The 21,977-nt window shown below is 43.3% G+C and overlaps 3 protein-coding genes across 3 annotated transcripts in view; 1 reads left to right on the forward strand and 2 right to left on the reverse strand.

Annotated features, from left to right (window-relative positions):
- Positions 1-1,341, reverse strand: part of dhx35 (DEAH-box helicase 35) — a 10,846-nt gene extending 9,505 nt beyond the window's left edge. Inside the window, exons 1-5 of the mRNA XM_020608119.1 lie at positions 1,247-1,341; positions 732-859; positions 495-587; positions 104-183; positions 1-3 (exon numbers count right to left, since the gene is read on the reverse strand). The exon at positions 1-3 is cut by the window's left edge and continues 100 nt beyond it. Of these exons, the coding sequence (XP_020463775.1) occupies positions 1-3; positions 104-183; positions 495-587; positions 732-859; positions 1,247-1,286 (344 nt within the window). The 5' untranslated portion in view covers positions 1,287-1,341. The remainder of the gene's footprint in view (positions 4-103; positions 184-494; positions 588-731; positions 860-1,246) is intronic.
- A 307-nt stretch (positions 1,342-1,648) lies between these two features.
- rab5if (RAB5 interacting factor) lies at positions 1,649-6,130 on the reverse strand. The gene is made up of 4 exons (XM_020608062.1): positions 5,824-6,130; positions 4,685-4,788; positions 4,458-4,587; positions 1,649-3,484 (listed from the first exon to the last, which is right to left on the reverse strand). The coding sequence occupies exons 1-4, from the start codon at positions 5,929-5,931 to the stop codon at positions 3,443-3,445; spliced, it is 384 nt and encodes a 127-aa protein (XP_020463718.1). The 5' UTR covers positions 5,932-6,130; the 3' UTR covers positions 1,649-3,442.
- A 1,623-nt stretch (positions 6,131-7,753) lies between these two features.
- Positions 7,754-21,955, forward strand: zhx3b (zinc fingers and homeoboxes 3b). The gene is made up of 9 exons (XM_020608084.1): positions 7,754-8,232; positions 13,452-13,572; positions 14,155-15,061; positions 15,140-15,244; positions 15,338-16,682; positions 16,717-16,916; positions 17,693-18,427; positions 19,925-20,180; positions 20,602-21,955. The coding sequence occupies exons 3-9, from the start codon at positions 14,318-14,320 to the stop codon at positions 20,610-20,612; spliced, it is 3,396 nt and encodes a 1,131-aa protein (XP_020463740.1). The 5' UTR covers positions 7,754-8,232; positions 13,452-13,572; positions 14,155-14,317; the 3' UTR covers positions 20,613-21,955.
- The last annotated feature ends 22 nt before the right edge of the window (positions 21,956-21,977 follow it).

Genomic DNA, 21,977 nt, shown 5'->3' on the forward strand with positions numbered 1-21,977 from the left:
GCAGGAAAGAGGGAAAAATGTCCTTCAGTATGGACCAAATTTCTTGCAGTGAAACAACACCGGAAAACAGTGGTGTGCTGAGCAGGACATCAGGAGAGCTCTTACAGAGACAGCAGCCACACGCCGAGGCTGCGTCACTCCAATCACCTTCCCCTCCGCTGCCCAGCCAGCTTCCAGCAGGTACTGAAAGAAGTCAGAGGAAAGGAGAATGTGGGTCCAGAAAAGGAAAGCAAAGCATGAGATGGAGATATTGATGCTGCAGAACAGCAGGTTCTAAAAAGAGGCTACTAAGCATAGAGACAAGGTTGTGTAAAACCACAATGGGAGCTAGGTAGCATGAAGGGTATTGTGCAATGTGGTGCCTTGGTGTCATGAGATTTAGCACACATGTGACTTTTAATGACAATATTTTGCCCTTGTCAGTAGCAGATGCAACAAATGCTAGAATCCAGCTCAAAGGTGCCAAAATGTTGCATGAACTAAACTAAACTAACCTGAGGTAACTGTGTTGTCTTCCCACAGCCGGTCTCACCAACTATGATAACGGTCTGGTAGCTCTCCACCAAGTACAAGATATTGTTTCTGTGCTGGAAAAGAGATGATTGACACAACAGCTCATTAACAAACATTTAAGACTACTGACAAATGCACAAGCACGTTCAACCCACTGCTGACTTTGCCAAAGTCACCCTACAGCTGCATTCAGGTGTGTTTAAAAGCAGGTGTGACACCTTGAAAACGGGGAGTTTCTGTCGTTGTTTCTCTATGGAGAGGGCGGTGTGCGGGTTGAAAATAACGGGGGAGCCGGTGGTCTCTGTGTTGAGCTCCCGCTCCTCTGAGATCCCCGGTGCCTCAGACCCTGGAGCAGAGCAGAGCAGATGGCCAAGGTGAGGAGAAGATGTTTTGGTTGAGATTTTAATGAGGAAATGAAAGCCAGGCTTTAATGCAATAGCCTGACATGAAATGAGAGACCCATGAGCGTGAAAGCCTTTCACTAGTCGCATGTATTCGTGTCGCTGTCATACTTCATGCCTCACAGCCTTTATTTTGCATTTTAGCAGGTTACGTTTGATTCCGCAGAGCTAACGTTACCCGAACCGAGCTGGATGCAGATACCGCGCAGCTGCTGTGAAGACAACTGCAGCCAAACCTGGACTGACTGGTTCACATTAAAAGCTTTACGTTAATGAATATAAATCCGAAAACCCTACACCAAATGCCTATGTAGTTTGTTTTTCTTACTTACCCGGCTTCCAAAATTTCATCGTGGAGAGGGGCGCCGCCATCTTGGACACTACGTCACAGATTTTTTTTTTTAATGCGTGAATTACGTCAGGATTTTTTTAAAAACAGAATTTTTATGAATGTTACAGTGAAAACAAATTAAAATGCGCCATCTGGTTGGATGAACCTACACCTTCTCCAGCAGGTGTCATTATAGGCGCCAATACATGAAACTGAATTGTTCTCTATGTAAAAACTCGACTCTGTAGCAGGAAAAACGTGGTAAAAATCAATTACAGACTAGAATAAAAGTAATATATCCTCTAAGAAAAAAATATCAAATAAAATAGAATATTGTACATAAGGGATAGCTGTTTATTTTGTATTTTTTTGTTGTTGACAACAAATTCCATAAAAAGACCAAATCAACAATAAATTCATCCCACAAACAAGCAGTGTTGGAGAAATTACTTAAAAGTCATTGAAAAAGTAATTATATTAATAAGTAGGCTACTCATCAGCAATAATACTTTATTTGCTCGTTATTCAGCTGCCTCTCTAAAAAATGAATGTTAGCACACTGTACCTGTGGTTAACGTTCACTATGTCAGCGAGCCGAGAGCACAGCGTTTTAATAAGAGAACTGGAAGTATTTGGAGTAAAATGTCTCCGCCTGTGGTAAAAGCTATACCAGACCCAGCAACTCAACTACATCTCGGACATGACAGCGAACAAGCCAGTGTCATAGTAACTAAGCTTTACTAAGATCAGAAACTGTAATAAAACGTTTTAGATGTTTAACAATTCCTGAATGAACCATCTGACAAAAACTAACTAAAGATATGTCCTTGAAAATGGAGGCCAAATAAAGCCCATGTTTAATGATTCCCAAAAGATTTGATCAGAAAATACAATCATTTCAAACACCAGCTGCATATCTAATATAAGTGTCATTACAATAACTTTGCAAGAACAGTTTTAAAAAGATTTTCACTATAAAATACTGAGAAATATGTTACATCAAACAAGATATAACACAAGTACAAATAAATCTGTGTAATACAATGTGGATTCGATAAATGGACAATGTACAGAATTTACAGACAAGTTTAAATTAATTTCAAAACAACAGGTAAGACTTTGATCTGGAAGCTACATGTGAGAAAATAATAACTTTAAATTATTCCTATCATCCCAACAAATACCATTAATTAATGACCACTACAGAGAGCAAAATACAGCAGTGCACAGACCAGGTTTTAGCTTAAAACTGGACATTTGCATCTGAGCACAACATGCATGTTTTCTCTCTCTTTACTTTGAGAATTTGCATGGTCAGATAACTTAAACAGTTCATTCCTGACTGAAGTAACAGTGCATCAATAGCTGATACTGGCATTTATTTCGGGTATTGACGGATACGTCTCTCGTACAACCAGCATTTGTTTTAGCTGTTAAAATTATCACAAGCCAGATTTCAGCTGTGGTTAGCTACCACAGGCACGGTAACATGCTTACGCCACGCCAGTTTTTATGTAATTGTTTTGCCAGGGCCAGAATAAATTCTCAAAAAGGCAAACATAATTTTGAAGTGAAATATCAGAGGGTTGATTTAACACTAAAGCCAAAGAATTAATCCCTTACTGGTACATGAGTTAATCTGACATGGTACATTTTGTCTTGAAATGCAAAGTTAACACAATGAACCCTAATGACTATATAATGACTTTGTTTTATTGCCCTGCTCCTGGAATTTGAGTGACCAGCTTGTCAGCAGTAAACTGGGATGGATACACATACGAGTTGTTTTGGTTCATGTCACGCTTCTAAATGAGAAGAAAGGCTCTGCAGTAAGCCCACCAAAAGAAAGCATCCTCATTCTGTTGTACTGTTACAATACAAGTTGGACTGCAACCAGTGTCAGTGTTTTCTTACAAAGTATGACAATGAAGTGGAGGAGGACATAACAAATGATAAGTGTAATGGAAAGTGCCTCAAAAAGGAGCCCTCAATTTAGAGAGACCTACATTATTTGAACAGGTTTATCACGATGGTCTTGCTGTATCTTGATATTCAAACTAGGATTCCCATGATGCACTGCACACTGTGAAGTCATACTGTATGTAGGAGTATTCAAACCCCTCATGCCATGGAGTTCCTGTGTCTTGACAACTTGCTTCAACAGAAATGTTTATATTTAGTGTCCTATGGATCCATCTCAGTCATAATGTAGAGCTGTGTAAAAGATTATCCACACCACCTGTTAAAGACCAGAAATGGCAGATTAGACACTAATAATCAAATCATGTTAAGACATGGACAAAAAAAAAAAAACCCTGTGTTTGGAACCCAATTAACATACAAAATGCATTAAATACTGGCTAACACAAGCATTTGCTGATTAGCCCCAGAATTATGACCAATATTACTATGACTGTAGTAATACTACTAGTGCTACTTAAAATGAAATTACACTATGCTATTACTCTATGCCATTAAAGGACAGATTCACATTTTTTCAAGTCTATTTTAAAACAGTACTTCCATGCCTATCTGTACACTGAAACCTTTTTTGGCCATCCCTTCTGTTCATAATGGCAAAGAAGAAATCCCTTCCTAATGTGATGGAGGACAAATTCCATGATTCTGAAGCTACTACGAAGTTTCAGGGTTAGACCAAGGAAGTGAGTATATTACAAAGTTAGGCTTTTTTTGTACAAAAGCGCCTCTTTATGTTACTATCCTTTCACGACACTGCAGGAAACAAGACAACAGGGAAATCTGTTTAAAGACAGACTCAGAGGTGTGAGCTCACATCTGTCATCACATCTAAGGTACTCATTACATGTTACAGATGCTGTACACCTCAAAACAAAATCAGCACTCTAATACTCACTAAAACTTTCAACTTTGGATCTTGAACATCTTTTAAATGGAGAAATACTGTCAATTTAATAGCTTAAAGATTAAAAAGAACTAATTAGAAATGGATGCAAACTGCCTTTTCAACCCTAACCTTTGAAATATACCACTTCTACACAATAACACAACATACTAGACATGAAGACACAGGTTTAAGTCTACGACTTTAGCTATTACATCTGTTCCAACAAATCAGAAACCATCCAACACCTGGTCAGATAGAAAAGTCCAAATTAGATCTTGTTTAATCTAGAAAGTAGGCAGGCATAAGATGCCAGTTCAGTGTGGCATGATTTAATTAGCATCCCCACCAGAAACAGAGCAAAAGATGTCATGAAGCCTTCTTTGGTGAGTTCCCACGTGCCACCGTACTCTTCCTCATCAATCTGCTGAAAACTGCTGAAGTATAGATAAAGGACACCAGCGTTGATGATGCAGAATCTAACAGAGAAAACATAAGATGATATAAGTTATCCAGTGTTTCTGTAGGATAACATGATGAAGAGGCTGAGTGGAAGAAAGATGAAAGAATACTCACATGGCTATTCCCAGAAATCCTTTCAAAGGAGCAATGCCCCATATCACACCGAGGATTACTGCAATAATTTGTCGGAGCCAGTAAATCACATCTAAAAACTCATCCTGGAAAAGGAAACACAAGACTTGATTAAAAGAAAATAAATGGGTTGAAATGGTGTGATATCCCTACTAAAACACCGCCAAGCAGAAAAGCAGTAGCCCAGTGTAGTGCATTATTCTCTCTTTAATTTCCTGTTTCTTATGCGGGAAGCCTATTTTAGCATTTGTGTGATGGGTAAACAATATGCAGCCCTGATGCAGGTACTCAGGACTAGTCTTGCTCCTTTGACGGAAAAACAAATAACACTGTTCATAACAGGAATAAATTAACGTTTAACACTGAAACGCCAGTCTTGTGTGAAAGTGTGTTTCTCCCTCAGAAGGTGTCTGCCATTGGGTTAAGGCTTTATTAAGGTTAACTTAGGTTATAGGTAGGGGTTTGGGCTGAGGTTGTGGTGAGGGGAAATAAACTGTTGTGAAAGCAAACTATGACACAAAACGTATAAAAGTGAATCTTTTATTGGATTTACCAATTAGTCAGTCAACAGAAAATTCAGTTGTCAGCAGATGTAAAGGTGCCTTATGCGCCTCAGCAAAAGGCCAAGCATTCTTTCAGAGAATTTACTGCTTTTCTACATTTTACATTATAACAATCTGAATATCTTTGATATTTAGACTTTTGAACTGTTAGTAGGCATTTTTCTAACTTTTTCACATTTTTCAAACAAACAGATAAACGACTAATTAAAAAAAAACACATAAGTACATTTAGCTGCAGCTTCAAAGCACAACACATTTATGGGGAAAATAAAGAATATCTGAGTGACTGGATCCCTTGAATTCAGTGAGTAGGGAGTCATAAACCCCAACACTATTTAAATCTCGTCGACTTCTGTTTGTTTTAAGCCTAACGCGCCGAGGTAATTAATAGTGTGCCTTTGGATTTGGCAGGTAACCCAGCCAAACCAAAATAGTTCTTAGCATAACAGCTAGCTTCAGATCAGATAACCATCTTTATGAACACCTGGCAACACATTAGGTGCATTGTGAACTCTGACGACAACAATATACTAAAATCTAACAAGACAGTTGACTGACCTTCTCTTCCCAAACCGCATTGCTACTGAAGGCTTTGCTCCATGTGGACTGTTTTACACCCCCATTCAGCAGATTACTTTCTTCTTTCCGCTTCGAGCTACTCATCATTCTTCGCTATTTCCTTCGGCCACAGACGTCGAAGAGTTAGAATGCAAACCTGATGACTCCTCAAACTAGATTTAAATATCTACCACTGACTAAGGGAAAAAAGTAGAGTGAAATATTTGAGGGTATTAGAAGAACGTCCGCACCGCTGATCTGACAGAACTCAGACGCGAACCAAAAAAGGCAATCTGAGCATGCGCAAAGTAGTTTGACCCCAGCCACCAACAGCCAATGAGAGAGTGCGACGTCTCCGCGTACCTATCGTCAGAAATGACACTCTCCACAGCGACCCCCGGTGGTGTGGGTGCTAACGACATCATAACAGTATGTCCATGGTCCCACTTTTATAACATCCTATGCGCAAAATCTATCGTTGAGGGGTTTTGATTTCTGGTCATTTAGAACTCAGGAAATAGGTCAAATCATATTTTCTAATATCTTATCCACTGATCAATCAATCAAAAAAAAAAAACAATTCATTATTATAATGTTTGCTTCAAGTCTTTCATTAGAAACCATAAAACCTGACGTGCATAATTTCAAAATATGCTAATTTATTTTGTAAAAGTATCTGGAGAAAGAAGGTATTCCCAGCCTGAGACTCATGACCTCTCCAAGTACCAGGGAGGAGGAAAATATTCTTCTATTCTTCAAATTTAGTTTTCTACATTTTCTTGTGAAATACTAGAAATACTGTCCTTCTTCAGGTCTCTAAATTAAATCCTTCATTTTAATTCAGCTATTACTTGTGGGAGCCACTGAGGCTATAAATATCTTAAAACGTTTCTAACTGTCATACATTTGTGAGATTTCTGTCCTATTCTTCGCTGTCCAGCAGAGGGCTTCGTTTATGATGATGATGGACTCATCCTGCTTTGATCAGCACTGATTTAAGATGACAACATGAAACTGACTTATTGAATTTACATATGACTTAATAGAGCAGTGTAAAGAAAGTGATTTGTTTATAGGAAAAATATAAGATTTTTTAAGTTATTCCATGAAGTGGAAATGAAAACTCTCGTATAAATATATGGATCAATTTGAAATTGCCACAGACCTTACAATTAAGATGTTAACACCATAAGTTACATTTCAACATATTTTGTAGGACATTAGTATCTGTATATATTCTGACATGGTGCCATATAATCAGTATCTTTAAATAGCTTTTCTTCAAACACCCAGATTTGAGATACTGTAAGTGTGTAAAACCAACCCACTTAGTAATGGCTCATTCATAAAGATGTAGGGTATGTGATATCTTTGAGTCTATATGAATGCATGCATAATAAAAACACCTTAATACAACATCTGTTATAATCTTACAATGGCTTCATATGTTGCAAATGCAATACGCAGTAGTAAATTTACAGTAAATTTACAGTAAATAGCCTAATATGTGAATTCCAGTGTATGAGTTCTGATTGGTTTCTGCGTCTCTGTGCAAAATATGATGAAGGTGCCATTTACTTGGAGGCAACTGGGGCCACACAGTAAATGCTTCGCACCAGGACTAGACTGGAATAAAGGCTGAAGAAAGCAGGTTAGACTTTTTGTAAACGACTAACTTATTTCTCTAAAGTAATGATTTCTAAAATGTGGGACAAATTTGGGTTTGAAAGTGAAGCATTTTCGATGAACGTCTTGTTTGTGATACAGCTTTTTAATGTTTGTGATAGCCTACTGAGATTGTGAACGACCAGTCATATTTATATATCTATATAGGACCTTGTCTATGCGCTCACAGTAGCTGCTTTGTTGTGAATGCAGACGTAATGACGGTACTATCTCTTTAAGAGAGGTCACCTGGGAGGAGGACAGGTGTGAGTCGCTGTAACATCACGTTTAACCGAGAGTGTGAAGAGTCTTTCCCCTATCGAGAACTTGACCACGACCCTAATGTGGTGTCGGGTCAAAGGCAGGATGGGATGTTTGCCTCATTTCTGTTCTCTGTACGGCGAAGCTCGAGCCCTCACGCCAACTCCACCGTCAGTGACGTCTGCATCACGTGCCCATCTCTTCCCTCTGTACGTCCGTCGTATTTTCCTCCTTTCCACAGCCTGCTCCAGCAGTGAAAGCTACTCGAAATAAACAAGCGCAAAAGGCGGCCGTTATAGGGACCGGTCTGGTTCCAGTGTCACACTTATCACCAGCCGATGGACAGAGAGGGCATACACCTATAAGTTACCATCAGTGAAGCCCAAACCCCCCGTACGTGTCTGCCTCCACTGAGCCCATATCATTGTAAACTTTTTTTTTTTTTAATCCTACGCTGCATACACCGAGCTCCGTCAAAGCCAGGTGAGTGAGTGGTTTTCTTATACACATTGGTGAAAGTGTTTCACCTTTCCTAAACTTGTGTGAGAGCTATTGTCAAGCGTTATCTTTACGGGGCTGCGCTTCGGCTCAGCATTGCTGGCCAGCTGCATGTCGCCTGCTTAAAATGGCGACAACCAACGGGGGAGAGAGAGAGAGTAGTTTGGGGTTGGGGGGGCTTGTCTTTTCTTATACTCTGAATTAATCACAGTGTTTCAAACATATTCTGTAGACGAGCCCATTAAGTTGGGGCTCACTCCGCCTAACTTGGGCGGAAGATGAACACGCATCATTTTCGTAAACGTTTGACGCCGCTGCGCTCAGGGACTAGCGTTACAGTAACCACTCTGTGCTGTTTCACGAAATACAGCTCACGTTTTTAGAAGCAATGTTCTCATTTTAGTTAAAGTGGCATGTTGTTGGTTTATTTCAAAGCCAAACTAAGATTTTTTGTTTAAGCAGCCGGTGAATTTCCTCATTTCTTAAGTCTGTGCTATGAATGAAGAAGTTAGAATCACTTTGATCTCCAGTCACTTATGACTAATATTGTTTTTCATTGTTCATTTGTGAAAAATGTACAGGTGTTTTACTGCGTGTCAACAACGAGCTTATGTTATTAGGACTATATCTGTGTTTTTCTCACTGCTGATAAAATGTTTATCTAACATCTGTGTTCAAGGATGCCACGGCTTCCATAAACAGCGCCCATGCTTTATTCCACGCTGCCCAGTAGTCAGTTATGAGTTTGCACGCGGTTGCCTTGGTTATTTATCATGTCGGTGTTGTCGTGAGTGTGTGTCTTTAGGGATTAGAGCAAAGCTTTCCCAGAGAGCTAATTTGTGTCTAGTGTCCACGTGAATCCAAGGCACAGACTTGCAGCTTAATCCTGCTATTTATTTATCAGCCTGGGCACACCTTTAACTCTAACAAGAACACAATTTCCTAAAGTGAAATAACAACACCTAGTTTGATTATGTGAAGGTCATCTTGGACATGAAGGTTAGGAGATGTTGGCTCTTCATAACGTCTCTACAAATGTTGTGTTATTGTTGCTGTGCCTCATTTCATTATGTTGTGGTGGTGATGCTTGAGCTCTGTGGCTGTACATCTGACTTACCCCTTGCTTACCCCTCTAAATCACCACCCTCCTGCCCTCTTTCTCCATTTCTCCCTGCCTTTCCCCTAGTTTCAGGTTCATGTCTGACACAGAGTTGCTCTGTGTGAAAGGATTAATCAGTACAACACTTAATGAGATCACATTTTAGCTTTGGAGTTTTGTTCATGCCACATCGTGAGATGCTTTTTGCTGTGCTTTATTAGTTTTTAAGCATCTGATGTCAGCTTATTTTGTAATGAAACAGTGTGTGTGTCTGTGTGTCGGTTCTTCAGTCATGAGTTTTCATTGGTGAGTTTCATCTTCTCTCTGTGTTGACCCATGCAATGACAATTTACTTGCAGATCTCTACTAAGTATGACCACACAAACCAGAGTCAGCTGCTGCTCAAGAACCTTTTTACACTCTTGGGAGAGAGCAGTGTGATCCACTCACGTTCAGAGTGAGCAGGTTTGGGTCAGCAGCAGCAGCAGCGGCCTCTTGCTCTGCTTGAATGGTTAACAGCTTGTGATGTCAGCCATTTTAGGTTGGACAGCAGAGAGCATGATGCTCCGCCATTTTTCTCTCCCTCCCCTTCTTAGCAACCCAGTTTATAATGCATGCACTGGCAGCGGCCGCAGCAATACAGCCGTTTGCAACCCACGCAGCCATCCGCTTCGTGACCTGAGAGCAGCCCAAATGGGACTCAGGAGCAGATGGAATGACACTGTAGGAACACTGTCCTAAAGGTTTTCTTGTGTAAAGCCTTGAAATGGTGGTGGAAAGATGTTCTGATGCAAAAAAACAAACATGTAAGCCGTGGCTGGTAGCAGAGGTATATGTGAGTGAAACCCTGGAGTTGATTGACAGGAGAAGGTTAGCTGGAGCCAAGTCTGTTTAAGGTGGAAGTACATTAAGTAACTGGCAAGATGTTTGTGTTTTGGAATGGAAGAGAACATGATGAAGGACTTGTGTTTTGGTACAGTAGATTTAAAAAAAAAAAAAATCACAGTTTGTGTTGTGCGGTAAAGACTGGTAGATGGTGAAGGGTTAGTCTTCTGCTGCAGACTTGATAATTAGCTTGAATACTGTGAGGGATAGATGTGGTTCTTCCATCCTCCCTGAAGGAGATAGCATCTGCCAGAATTTTAGGCCTGTTTATGTGTCCTTGTCTACATTGGCTCCAGTGAATACAGGAGCTCTGCCTGTCTTAGGCCTCCTCAGGCCAGACAAGAGTCACAGAGAGCAGGGCGCAGTGGCCCAGGCAGATGTCTAGTCAGGGACGCAGGCACTGGCTTTAACAGAAAGGGCCAATAGCATGCCATGGCGATGGCGACCACACCTAGCTGAGAGACATCAACACCGCGTGAGGGAGGCACTGAAATAGGAGCAGGATAGGGACTCTCCAAATATCACTCACAGGGGTGTGCAGAACAAACAAGCCCCGCTAGAGCCGGGAACTGGATGGCATAGGAGGTGTGTGTGTATGTCTGAGTAACCATATGTGTGCGTGTTTACCCACACGCATGTGTTTGAGAGAAATGAGCTGGTGGGGGAGAGAGAGAGAGGGGGTAGGAGGTGGTTGCCATGGGGACAGTAACACATCAGTGGCGCTGCCGACCTGTCTCCCTGGGCCAAACTTGCTCGGAAAGGGAGGAGAAGAAGGAACGGTGGGAGGGAGGGAAGCAGAGGGTGCAGAGACGTTTGGAAGAGGGAGGGAGAGTGAGGGTGAAGAGGCAGAGGAAGAGGGAGGAAAAAGACAAGTGGGGACAGAAAAAATGTAGCAAACAAGGAAAGGGCTGCTTGTGTTGCACACCTCTTCTTTGTCCTAGTAAAGAGAATACATGTGAGACACACACAGCATTAGCACAACCTATGCAGCCAAGCTGTAGGATTTCTGGTGTGTGTGTGTGTGTGTGTGTGTGTGAGTGAGTGAGTGAGTGCTATCTCAGGCCTGTGCTCAGAATATAGCCTAGGCCTAGACTGGAGTCGGGCCAGGGGATGAAAGGAGGTCATGCTGTGCTGAGCCATTGATAATATAGGTTATGCATCAGGAGAACAAAAACAGTGTGTGTCACTGGGAGATCTCTGACTCTGACACACATAAAAATGGCAGCTCAGTAAACAAGCCTCACACACAGGCATGCAGGCAGCCACCCCCGCACACCACACACACGCACAAACATGAGCACACATGCGCCCCCGCCCACCCCACCCCACCTCCTCTCTCTCCACTCTCACAGGAAACCCACACATGCAAATGCTGACACATATAACAGACACCAACCCAGTATCGCCACATGGTCAGTCAACTTGTATGCAGCATTCAAATTAAAGTTACTGGCCAATGCACTCATACCAGTGAGTCAACAGAAGTCGCCCAAGCCTGGCGTTGCTAAGGCGCGAGCTGTTCATTTTGACTTGCCGAAAATGGCTCCGGTCACATTGTTTCAGTCCTCACCTGTGTGGGGCCTGTGGGTCTCTGCTGGTAACTGTCCTTGCTGCAGCTTTTGTCTGCAGATGTGGTTTTGATTTCTTGTATGCCATCAGTGTATAATGTGAACTTTGTCACCAGTGTAGCAGTGTTCATGGCTGTTGATATGTGCGAAGGGATGTATTTTATGCTTTGACACCTTCTGTATTCACCACAGTGTTAGAGTAATTATTTTGCACGACACAATGAAATGCATGTGTGCACATATAGACACTGAAGCTGAACTCCAGGTTATGTCCACTGAGCTTGGGTTGGAACATTCCAGGCTTTGCAGTGCAGCAGGGAGGGAGGGAGAGAGTAGGGGAGGTCTGTGTGATTGTAGTTTTGGAGCCAGACGTAGGGGGGTGTTTAGGAGCCGGGGTTGGCAGGGTGGGCTGGTATGGTATTGGCTGGTTGGAGGGGGATATCAGGGAAGAAAATTCCTCATTGAAACACCTTAGTGCTTCCTCAACACTCCTCCTTCCCTTGCCCCCTCACCCCAAACCGGCTACCCATCCCCCACCACCCTCTCCCGTTTGCTCTTCCTCTCCTCTCGACTGCTCACTCACACCCTGTGACGGTTAGCTGAGACTGCCCACCCATAAGCCTTTGTGTTGGTCATGTGACCAGGCTGCCTTGGCAGAGCGGTGCCCCCTGATGCAGAACTGAATGGCAGGGGAGTAGGAGGGGTGCACAACAGCCCAAACCAAGGGCAGTTACTCTCTCTGGGGGGTGCACGGGTTCCCTCCCACAGTAGCAAACTTCATTTGACTGTTAACCCCTCACACTCGGATCCAAAGAGAGGGCTGGTGAAAAACAGGATGAGATGACCAGTATGATGTAACTGTGATTACATTTTTTTTAATGAAGTATCTCATAATTGTCTGATTATTCATGGTGTTGATTTTCAAAGGTTAGCAAGATGTAGACTGTACCTGAGCTATTTCTGTTGACTCATAACTGAGGTTGTAGACTTCTGGAAAATGAATTCTCTATACCTTTGCTCAGTCAGGTTGTGAAAGGGCATCTGCCACACTCCAATCTTGTGAGGGTTAACTGGGCTTTGAGCTAATGTACCATGATCTTTCTGTGTGTGTATTTGTGGGTATAAGGCAAAGAAAACAGTTGCAGCTGAAAAAAAGTTATATTTAAATGGAGAAGGGCAAGTTCATTGTATGACAGTGACTTGGAATTTGCTGCTTACCCGACTGAGATGATGATGATGTCACAGCAGGGGTCGTGCTCAGACTGAAACTGGTGCCAGACAAGTTTAATATTTTCATAGAGCTGTTCTCTTTATACATATGAAGGGACAAAGTTATTTTAGATGTGGGCTGTCTATTAGAAAAGTTGCATTTGGTTTAGATTTGTTAGTAAAATGTCTTTAGATAGGAAGGGGTTGCACTTTGTGATGTTTTTTTGGATTTTCCTGAACTTTTGTTTGGTGCACTGTGTGTGAGGTGTCATGTCGATGCAGAGTGATTGGGAGAGTAATTACCCTAGAGCTGTCCTCCACTGCTGCATCACTACCTCTCTGTCAGAGGGAGGGGAAAACTCCACAGGAAGCGTCACCATTTTGTATGGAGAAGAAGGATCTTGAGGTGAAATGAAAATTTTAAGATTCATATTCTTGTGCAGGTTTGTATGTTTCTGTCTGTACCATTGTTGGGTGAGGACGCCATCTCTCCGAGGAACATCTGTGCAACCACCCACCTGCATGATTGTCAAGTAGACGCAATCTTAAGCGACACCTTCACAAGTGAGTGTTTTTGTGGCAGCTTTTATGAATGTTTTCAGTGAAGATGCAGAGGCTCTGGATTAAAAAAAAAACAAAACAGAATGTGCTCTCTCTGTGGGGGTGTGTCTGAACGAGGGGAAGTGAGACAGAGTTGTGTGGGGGAGGGGAATGAATGGGGTAGGACAGGAGCTCTCCCAAAAAGCGTTTGGTGAAGAAGCAGACAGCTTGTTTGAATGTTCTTAGAAGAGATACCCTTGAGTTTCACAGGGGAGTTGAAGAGAAGACTTGATTTTATTTTTACTTAAAGATTAATGATTTCAGCTGGATCTTTTCATAAGGCCTTATTATTATCATTACCTGTGCTGTTGATATTCTGCCTGGAAACATCCAGCCGTGCATAATTTTCCTCCAGCTGGGAGGAAACCGTAAGATATCCTGTCTTATTTCTTATACCTCTGTCATCTTTTCTCTCATTTGTAATTGAAATTTCTTATTTTATGCCACTAACCAAACCTATCCAACTAATTACAGGTATGTAGTGATGTATGGTGACTGATGACTGATGGACCTGAACTAAAATATGTTGTCCTCCCTCAATTCCAGGTTTTCCCTCAAAATTGCAGTGAGAACTGTAAGTGGACCTATGGATAAGTCCCTCTGTCGTCCTTCCCCCATGCCTGGTCTATAGTCAACCGGAAACGACTCGTATTGTCATTCACACCCCACTCTGCCATTTGACCACCCCCCTCCACTCTGTGGTTGTACCATGGCCAGCAAGAGAAAGTCCACTACTCCCTGTATGATACCTAGCAAGAGCATACGCCCTTCAGAGGAGGTAGAACAGGACTCTCCAGTTCTTCTCCGTCAGTCCAGGATTTCTGGAGGGGGCCAACGTAGCCCCCTGGATCCCGGAGAGTCTTCCAAACCAGAGGCAGTGGACACTGTCAAAGATGGCGCTGGCATTTACACCTGTAAGCCTTGTAACTTTGAAACCCATGACCTTAACTTGTTCTTGGATCACGTGTACACTGGGCACCCAGATTTCCGTGGAGACCCCAGCTTTTTTTGTGTGAGCTGTGGGGTTTCAGCACCCAAGTTTGAGGGCCTGGCCCTGCACAATGCTAGGGTTCACCCCAGCACATTAAACACCACTTTGCAGCTGAGAAAGAGAGACAGGAGGGTTGTGGTGGAGCAGAATCTGGTGACAGGGACAGAGTCGGGGAAGGACGGTGAGATTTCCATCACCAAAACCCCAATTATGAGGATGCTGAAGGGCAAATCGGAGCCTAAACGCATAGTGGTGGCTCACCCAGTCTCTGATGAGCCTTCTTCAGACCCTCACTCTATGTCTGCCTCTAGAGAGGCTGAGAGAAAAGAGACTGCTGCAGCAACGGTCACGCATGTTCCCACAATAGTCCACAACGGAGCCACCAAGGTCACGCTGCCCTCTGCGATCCAGATAGTCAACGGCTCTGGAGCATTACCAATGCTGAAGACCCCCATCACACAGGTAGGAGGTAGTTCTTTTTGTTGGTTTGTTTTGATTTGGCATTTGAATAGTTAATTTTCTTTATAATGTCTCCAATAGGTGGTCTCAGTGGTTCAAAACAGAAGTCTTCATCAGTCTGCACCAATCACACCCTCCTCTGTTTTCTCCACCTCCTCTCCTTCCTCCTCCAAAAATCTCCCCAAGGTAATTGTTTTTAATGTACAACTGTTGTGTTATGAAGTGGATATCAAATAATATAATAATCTCCTGCTCTTCTTTGAACATTTTTACTCCCAGGTGATGATTCCTTTGAGCAGCATCCCTACCTACAGTGCCTCTATGGACTCCTCTTCCTTCTTGAAAACCTCCTTCAGTAAGTTTCCATACCCCACAAAGGCTGAGCTCTGCTACCTGACTGTGGTCACAAAGTTCCCTGAAGAGCAGATCAAAATTTGGTTCACGGCCCAGAGACTTAAACAAGGCATCAGCTGGTCTCCTGAGGAGATTGAGGAGGCCAGGAGGAAGATGTTCAACACCATCATCCAGACAGCACCCTCCACCTCGCAAAACCAGACCCAGAGTCATCCCAGCCCAGCCCAGCACACAATAACAGTCCTGCCTGCATCACTAGGGGCCTCAGGGATCCCACATATCCTGCAGGGATCTCTTGTCAGCCAAGGAGGGGTAATTGTTACACAGCCTGTAATGGCCAATGGTATCCAGGTTAACAGTGCTCCTGTGGCCCTGGCTGTCACACCAAAGCCCCAGGCAGCTGCCCGCCCCATGATGCAGGCCCGACCTGCTGCAGCCCTGGTGGCAGACAAAGGCGTCAGCATGGTGGTGGGGACAGTGGGTACCAGCAGTACTGGGAGCAACATCATCAGCAGCAGTAACAGTACTAGGAGTGGGGGAGGGGGCACCAACAGTATTACCAGTAGCAGTCAAGCTAGTGTCATCAACCTTAGTCTTGGAAGCAGTAATTATAGTAATGGTAAGGTGAGCAGTGTCAGTGGTAAACACAGCAGTTTGAATGCAGACTGCAGTGACAAGAGCAATAGTAGTGTTACCAGCCATGCGAACACTAAGAAGACTGATATCAGCAAAGCCAGCAGCACCAGAACAGTGCAGTGTGACAGCAAAACAACCACAGACGACAAGCCTGTTAACAATAACAGCAAAGCAGACAGTGATGGACAGAAGACCAAAGATACTAACGGTAGCAGCAACAAATGCACCACAACTAGCACAACAACAACAACAACAACAACAACGACAACAGATGATGTTGAGCCCACCTCCAGTGACTCTCCAACCATCAAAATGGAGGAGGCGTCCTCCCCTGCCTCCAAATCCTCTTCTCCCTCTCCTGCAGCTCCTTCAAGCAGCACACCTGGCTCTCGTACACCTGTTAATGCATTCCTCGACCCCAGCTTTTACAAGGGCAAGAAGTCTCAGGAGCAGCTCAGCGCTCTGAAAGATAGTTTTCAGGTCAGCCAATTTCCCGACCAGGAGGAGGTTGACCGCCTCATTGCACTTACTGGGCTCACAGTGCGAGAAGTCCGCAAGTGGTTCAGTGACCGGCGCTACCACTTTCGCAACCTCAAAGGTTCACGCACCAGCACGGGTGTACAGAATAAGTCTGGCAATGCGAACAGCGAGCGGTTGAGGTATGCCAGGGAGTGGCACCACCAACCCCGTCGACCTGTCAGAAAGTGGCAGCAACTCTAGTGCAAAAACACCCCAGCACAGTTCTACACCCTTGAGTCCAAGTGCAACACAGACTCCCACCTCACCCACCACACCTTCCCGCCGACTCCCCAGACCACCGTCTCCTGATTTCACAGCCATTCGCTACAAGGAGAGAGAACCCCACCAGGTGAGAGGCTCTGCCCTTGGTGTGTAGTAACCCTAGGACATAATACTGAGAAGGTCATGTAGGTTGCCAAAATGTTTTACATGTGATTACTTAGTTCTAGAGCTGATTTTTAAAAAAATTATTATTAAAGGGAGCTCCACCTATTTTACAAACAAACTGTTTTCAGGGGGAGTGCTACTGCAAAAAAAGGTGTATAAAACCTGTTGTGGTTCTAGAGGGAGCTGAGCAAAGATAATCAGATAAATTCAGACTTAACACTAACAACGCTACACCGAGGGCGAGTTTGAAAATGGGAAAAAAATGGAGTGTGGAGTTGGAAAGAAGCATCTAAGCAGACCTCTGTAGCTTCTCCTCTTTGTGTGAGGTTTGGCCTTGAGGCTACGTTAGCTGCTATTAGTATAGTAAACCTGAGTTTCTGAACTGATGTTGGCTGTGTAAAAAAAGGTGATATATCTCTGTCCTTTAGTTTTTAAACTGTCCACTGTGAGTCTGAAATATTTTAGTTAGGAGTGTAATGCTAAATCTTTGGCTACTCATTAATCAATTCATAATTTAGTATATGGAAGTCTGAAAATACTGAAAAGGACCATCACAATTTCCTAGACACCAAGCTGGCATCTTTACATTTTATTTCATTCAACTGACAGTTAAGAACCCAAAGTTATTTAGTTTGCAGTGATATATAACAGAAAAACTAATCTTCAGCACATGGATTAATCTGTGTGTATTTAGTTCCTCCAAGCTGTTGACCTTGTCTATATTTGTGTCATGTTTAGGTAAAGGCACTAGAGGCCAGCTTTTCCCAGGACCCTGACCCATCAGGAGAAGAAGTAGACAGACTGCGATCTGAGACCAAGATGACCAGAAGGGAGATCCATGGTTGGTTTGCAGAGAGAAGGAAGAGAGTGGCAGCTGAGAAAAAGAAAGAGGCAGCAGAGCGAGCATTGAGAGAGGAGGAGGAGCTGGAGGTAGATGGGGAGGAGCGACAGAGAGAGGACTGTTCAGGGGAACTGAAAGTGAACCCTATTAAAATAAACCTGAAGATGCTGAAGGTGACGGAGGCCAATGGCAAAGCAGAGGGTGAGGAGGTGGATAGCCCCGCTCTACCGGTTCAGTTCTCCAGCACACCTGCATCCTCCCCAGGCCAGACTCCTTCCTCCACCCCCAAACAATCCCAGTCCTCCACCCCAACACCCAAACCATCCCACTCTCCCAAACCCACTGCTATCCGAGGTAAGAAGACAGCAGAGCAGCTTCACTTGCTCAAGCAGGTCTATGCTCGGACCCAGTGGCCCAGTGCAGCTCAGTACGATGAACTCATCTCAGCCACTGCACTGCCCAGACCTGAAGTGGTGCGCTGGTTCGGGGATTGCCGTTATGTGCAGAAGAATGGTCAGCTGAAGTGGCTGGAGGCATACCAAGACATGGCTCTAAAGGAGGACCTTCAGAAGGGGAACACCGAGATCCTCCAGGCCCACCTTGATGTACATGGCAAGCTGGAAGAATCACAGGTACTAACAACAAGTAGTGTTTACACAGTTTGATCTAAAGGAATTCAGTGGATCTGAAACCTGAAAAGCAGATTATTAATTTGTACTGCTATGATTAATTATTATTATTAAAAAAGGATGGGGAGTGTAGGAAAGAAGTGAAGAGGCGAGTGCAGGCAGGTTGGAGTGGGCGGAGAAAGGTGTCAGGAGTGTTGTGTGACAGAAGAGTGGCAGCAAGAATCAAAGGAAAGGTGTACAAGACAGTAGTGAGACCAGCTATGCTGTATGGGTTAGAGACTGTAGCAGAGATGAGGATGTTGAGGTTCTCTTTAGGAGTGACCAGGATGGACAGGATTAGGAATGAGCACATCAGAGGGACAGCTCAGGTCGGCTGTTTTGGGGACAAGGTCAGAGAGGCCAGACTGAGATGGTTTGGACATGTACAGAGGAGGGATATTGGTAATATTGGTAGAAGAATGTTGGAGATGTAGCTGCCAGGCAAGAGGTCAAGAGGAAGGCCAAAGAGGAGATTTATGGATGTGCTAAAAGAGGACATGAAGTTAAATGGGATGAGAGTAGAGGATGCCGAGGATAGAGTTAGGTGGAAACAGATGATTTGCTGTGGCGACCCCTAATGGGAACAGCCGAAAAAAGAAGATGATGATGATTAAAAAGAGATATAACAGGAAGTTTTTTTTTGTGTGTGTTAGCCTCAGTTGTGTTCACTTTAGCAAAGTGCACTGTAGGAGAAAATGTACTCATAACAAGTGACTCCACAAAGTACCTCTTTTTTTAAGCTTTGGGAGATGACACATTGTCAACTGCTTCAAAAATACTTGAAGCCACAGTATGCAACTTAAAGGAGAACTAGCATGAAACTCTAATCAAGCCACACTGCTCCACTGAGCACTCTCCCTGCTCCACTGTGCTCGACATGCTCTGCCCTGCTCTTCAGATATTTGTCATGAAATTACAACTGGTTAGAGAGGGCAGTCCTGCACAAAACCTTTTAGAAGTTAATATCTCTGCACTGCTACCAGTGCTGTTCAATGAGTCTGGGTCACAGGAGGCTTTGGCAGCACCTCTCCACATTAAGTAAAGTTTTGGAGCATGTTTCTACAACACAAATATTTGAAAAAAAAAATTATCTTAAGTAAACCAATTCAGTTCTTTCAGTTTTAATCTGTTCATTGATTGCACAGAGAAACATGACCAGAACATCATAACAGATAAGACACCTGGAAGCTTAATGGTTGAAAATACATGTCAAATCTTCAACACATCATTTGTGAAATTTTAATTAAATATGTTGGTTGCTAGTGTTGGTAACTGACATTACTGAGTCAGTCTGCTTATAGCTTTGCTTTTGTTACAGGATGTTTTTATTTTACCCATGTTATTCAATTTAATGAGGACTTTAAAATTTGTGATCAACACAGAATGGTTCAGTGACCTTTAACCTGAAGCTGTGACCTAACCAAGATGATTTTCTGTTTGGTTCTGTGTTATCCGACTCAGTTGTACGAACTGGCTCAGGCTAGTGGTTTAACAGCGGACTTGGTGCAACATTGGTTCTCTACCAAGGCATCTTCACCTCAGATGAAGCAAACCGCTGCTGCTCATTCGACAGGGCCGAGGCACCAGGTTGCACCAGGCGCAGCACGAACGGGATCCTCGCCTTTGGAGCCGCAGTCAGGAGGAGGGACGGAGGTGTGTGGTGTCACAACAGAAGCAGAGGAGGCCAATGCTGACAAGACTGTGAATCCTTCTGAAGGTAGTTTTCATATCTATAGTAGTCTTTAGAATGACATGTACAATATAAAAGTTCCCTTAAGCAGAGTATAACATACTGTGAACCAGACTAGGGCTGCAACTATCAAGGTGAAATCTGCAATATGTAGATTTTGTCCTAATAATCCAAAACCTACTTTCCTTTCACATATGACAAAGCTAAATGGTAAATTGTAAATAGGAGTGAGTAATAGCACAGCACGCCTCATTACTCACTGACACAATCATTGTTTTTATGTTCCACCGTAACATTTTTTTTTTGCCACCAAGAGACATGTAATTTTGTTTTGAACAAATACATGTCTATCACCAGTATACTGTGTCTAACCATGAAGGAAATTTATACATTTTCTGGAGTGTATTGTCAGATTGAAGGATACATTTTTATTTATTTTTTTATTCAGGAACCAATTGAAAAGGCCTTTTGTCTGAGGATGGAGTTCACAACACAGGTGGTCTTGGTGCCGGGAGTCTGAGTAAAAGATGGCAGATGTTGTAACAGGATCGCTGGATGGAAATGGGCCTTGAAACCATCCCTCCCTCTCCCTCCTACTTGCTCACACCCCTAGAGGTAGGCATGACCTCCCCTCGCTACGTGAGATGGACACTAAAGCCACAAACTCCACCCCCACTCCCTACCTTCTCCCCCCCCCCCCACCTCCATCCTTCCATCTGCTATTTTCCCTTCAGAAGGGAGTCCGGGAGTGGTGGTAATTGTGGAGGGGCAGGGCTGACATTTTTCTGCTGCAGTTGTCTCGCCTGCCTGCTGGACTGAGAGAAACAAAGTTAAAGAGAGAGAGAAAGGGTAGGTGTAGAGGAAGAAGTGTGGTCGAGATCGACACCTCAGCAGATGTTGATCATGGGTGGGGGTTGGGTGTGGATAGTTATCGGCCAAGTCCCCAAATGAGGATCGGTGGGCTGTTGAGAGACTGTTCATAGTTTCCAAGGTACGAAAAACTGCACGCTCTTTGCTACAGGGTGCTTGCCTCAGCCTTAAAGTCAGTCAAAAGAACCTTGTTTTTTTTCTTTTCCCTCTCTCAACCATCATGCACTCACACACTTTGATGTCATGCTTGCAACTTACTTTAAATGTGCTAGCTTGGCTGTTCACAGCATCAGATGTTCATTTGTTCATGTCGAGGTTATTTTTGGACATCTTGATGAACTTGTTTCATTTGTCATCTGTACATAGCCTTTGGTTGAACAGGACATGAAATTGTTCAGTGAAGGGAAAATGTCTGGTATTGTTTCACCCAAAGAGGGCAAGCACCCTGTTGTGTCTGAAACAATAAAAGTCACACATTACATTAGATTATATGGAATCTGGTTTGTGTTGTAGCATCAAGTGCTTCTTTACGTCACTGACGTCTACATTTGTTTTTATGGAACTTTCTTAAGAATACATTTGACTGTAAAAGAACTGTGAACTTTTATTAGAGTTCCATACTAAAGCCTGATGTATAATTTTTACAGATGGTATTTGCAGAATAAACAATGTAATACACTTGTGGCTCTGAGTGTCATGAGTTGCCTCAGTAAAGTGGTGGCCATTTTTAAGAGCTGCTGCTTCTATTCTACATTTTCTTGTCAACAGATCCCCTAAAAAGACCAAAACCCAACAATAAATTGATCCCACTGTCAAATATTTCCCATGGAGCCAGAGCCTGATTACTCTGCAGACTGGAAACTTTCACTTCTGTGGCACAAGGGTTGGAGTTATTCAACAGTTGACTCTCTAGTAAAGGCACTAAAGCCCTTGGAAATTCACATCTCTAAATCA

Source organism: Monopterus albus, unplaced genomic scaffold (assembly GCF_001952655.1).
Source record: "Monopterus albus unplaced genomic scaffold, M_albus_1.0 scaffold91.1, whole genome shotgun sequence".
Lineage (NCBI taxonomy): Eukaryota > Metazoa > Chordata > Actinopteri > Synbranchiformes > Synbranchidae > Monopterus > Monopterus albus.

Excerpts from the sequence above, each read along its gene's own strand:
- rab5if (XM_020608062.1), bottom strand. The coding sequence starts at position 5,931 with ATGATGAGTAGCTCGAAGCGGAAAGAAGAAAGTAATCTGCTGAATGGG. Across the intron at positions 4,789-5,823 it reads ATGCGGTTTGGGAAGAGAAG|GATGAGTTTTTAGATGTGAT; the intron begins GTCAGTCAACTG and ends TTCCTTTTCCAG. Across the intron at positions 3,485-4,457 it reads CATCTTTTGCTCTGTTTCTG|GTGGTGTGGATAATCTTTTA; the intron begins GTGGGGATGCTA and ends GGTCTTTAACAG.
- zhx3b (XM_020608084.1), top strand. The coding sequence starts at position 14,318 with ATGGCCAGCAAGAGAAAGTCCACTACTCCCTGTATGATACCTAGCAAG. Across the intron at positions 16,917-17,692 it reads AGGAGAGAGAACCCCACCAG|GTAAAGGCACTAGAGGCCAG; the intron begins GTGAGAGGCTCT and ends TGTCATGTTTAG. Across the intron at positions 18,428-19,924 it reads GCAAGCTGGAAGAATCACAG|TTGTACGAACTGGCTCAGGC; the intron begins GTACTAACAACA and ends TATCCGACTCAG.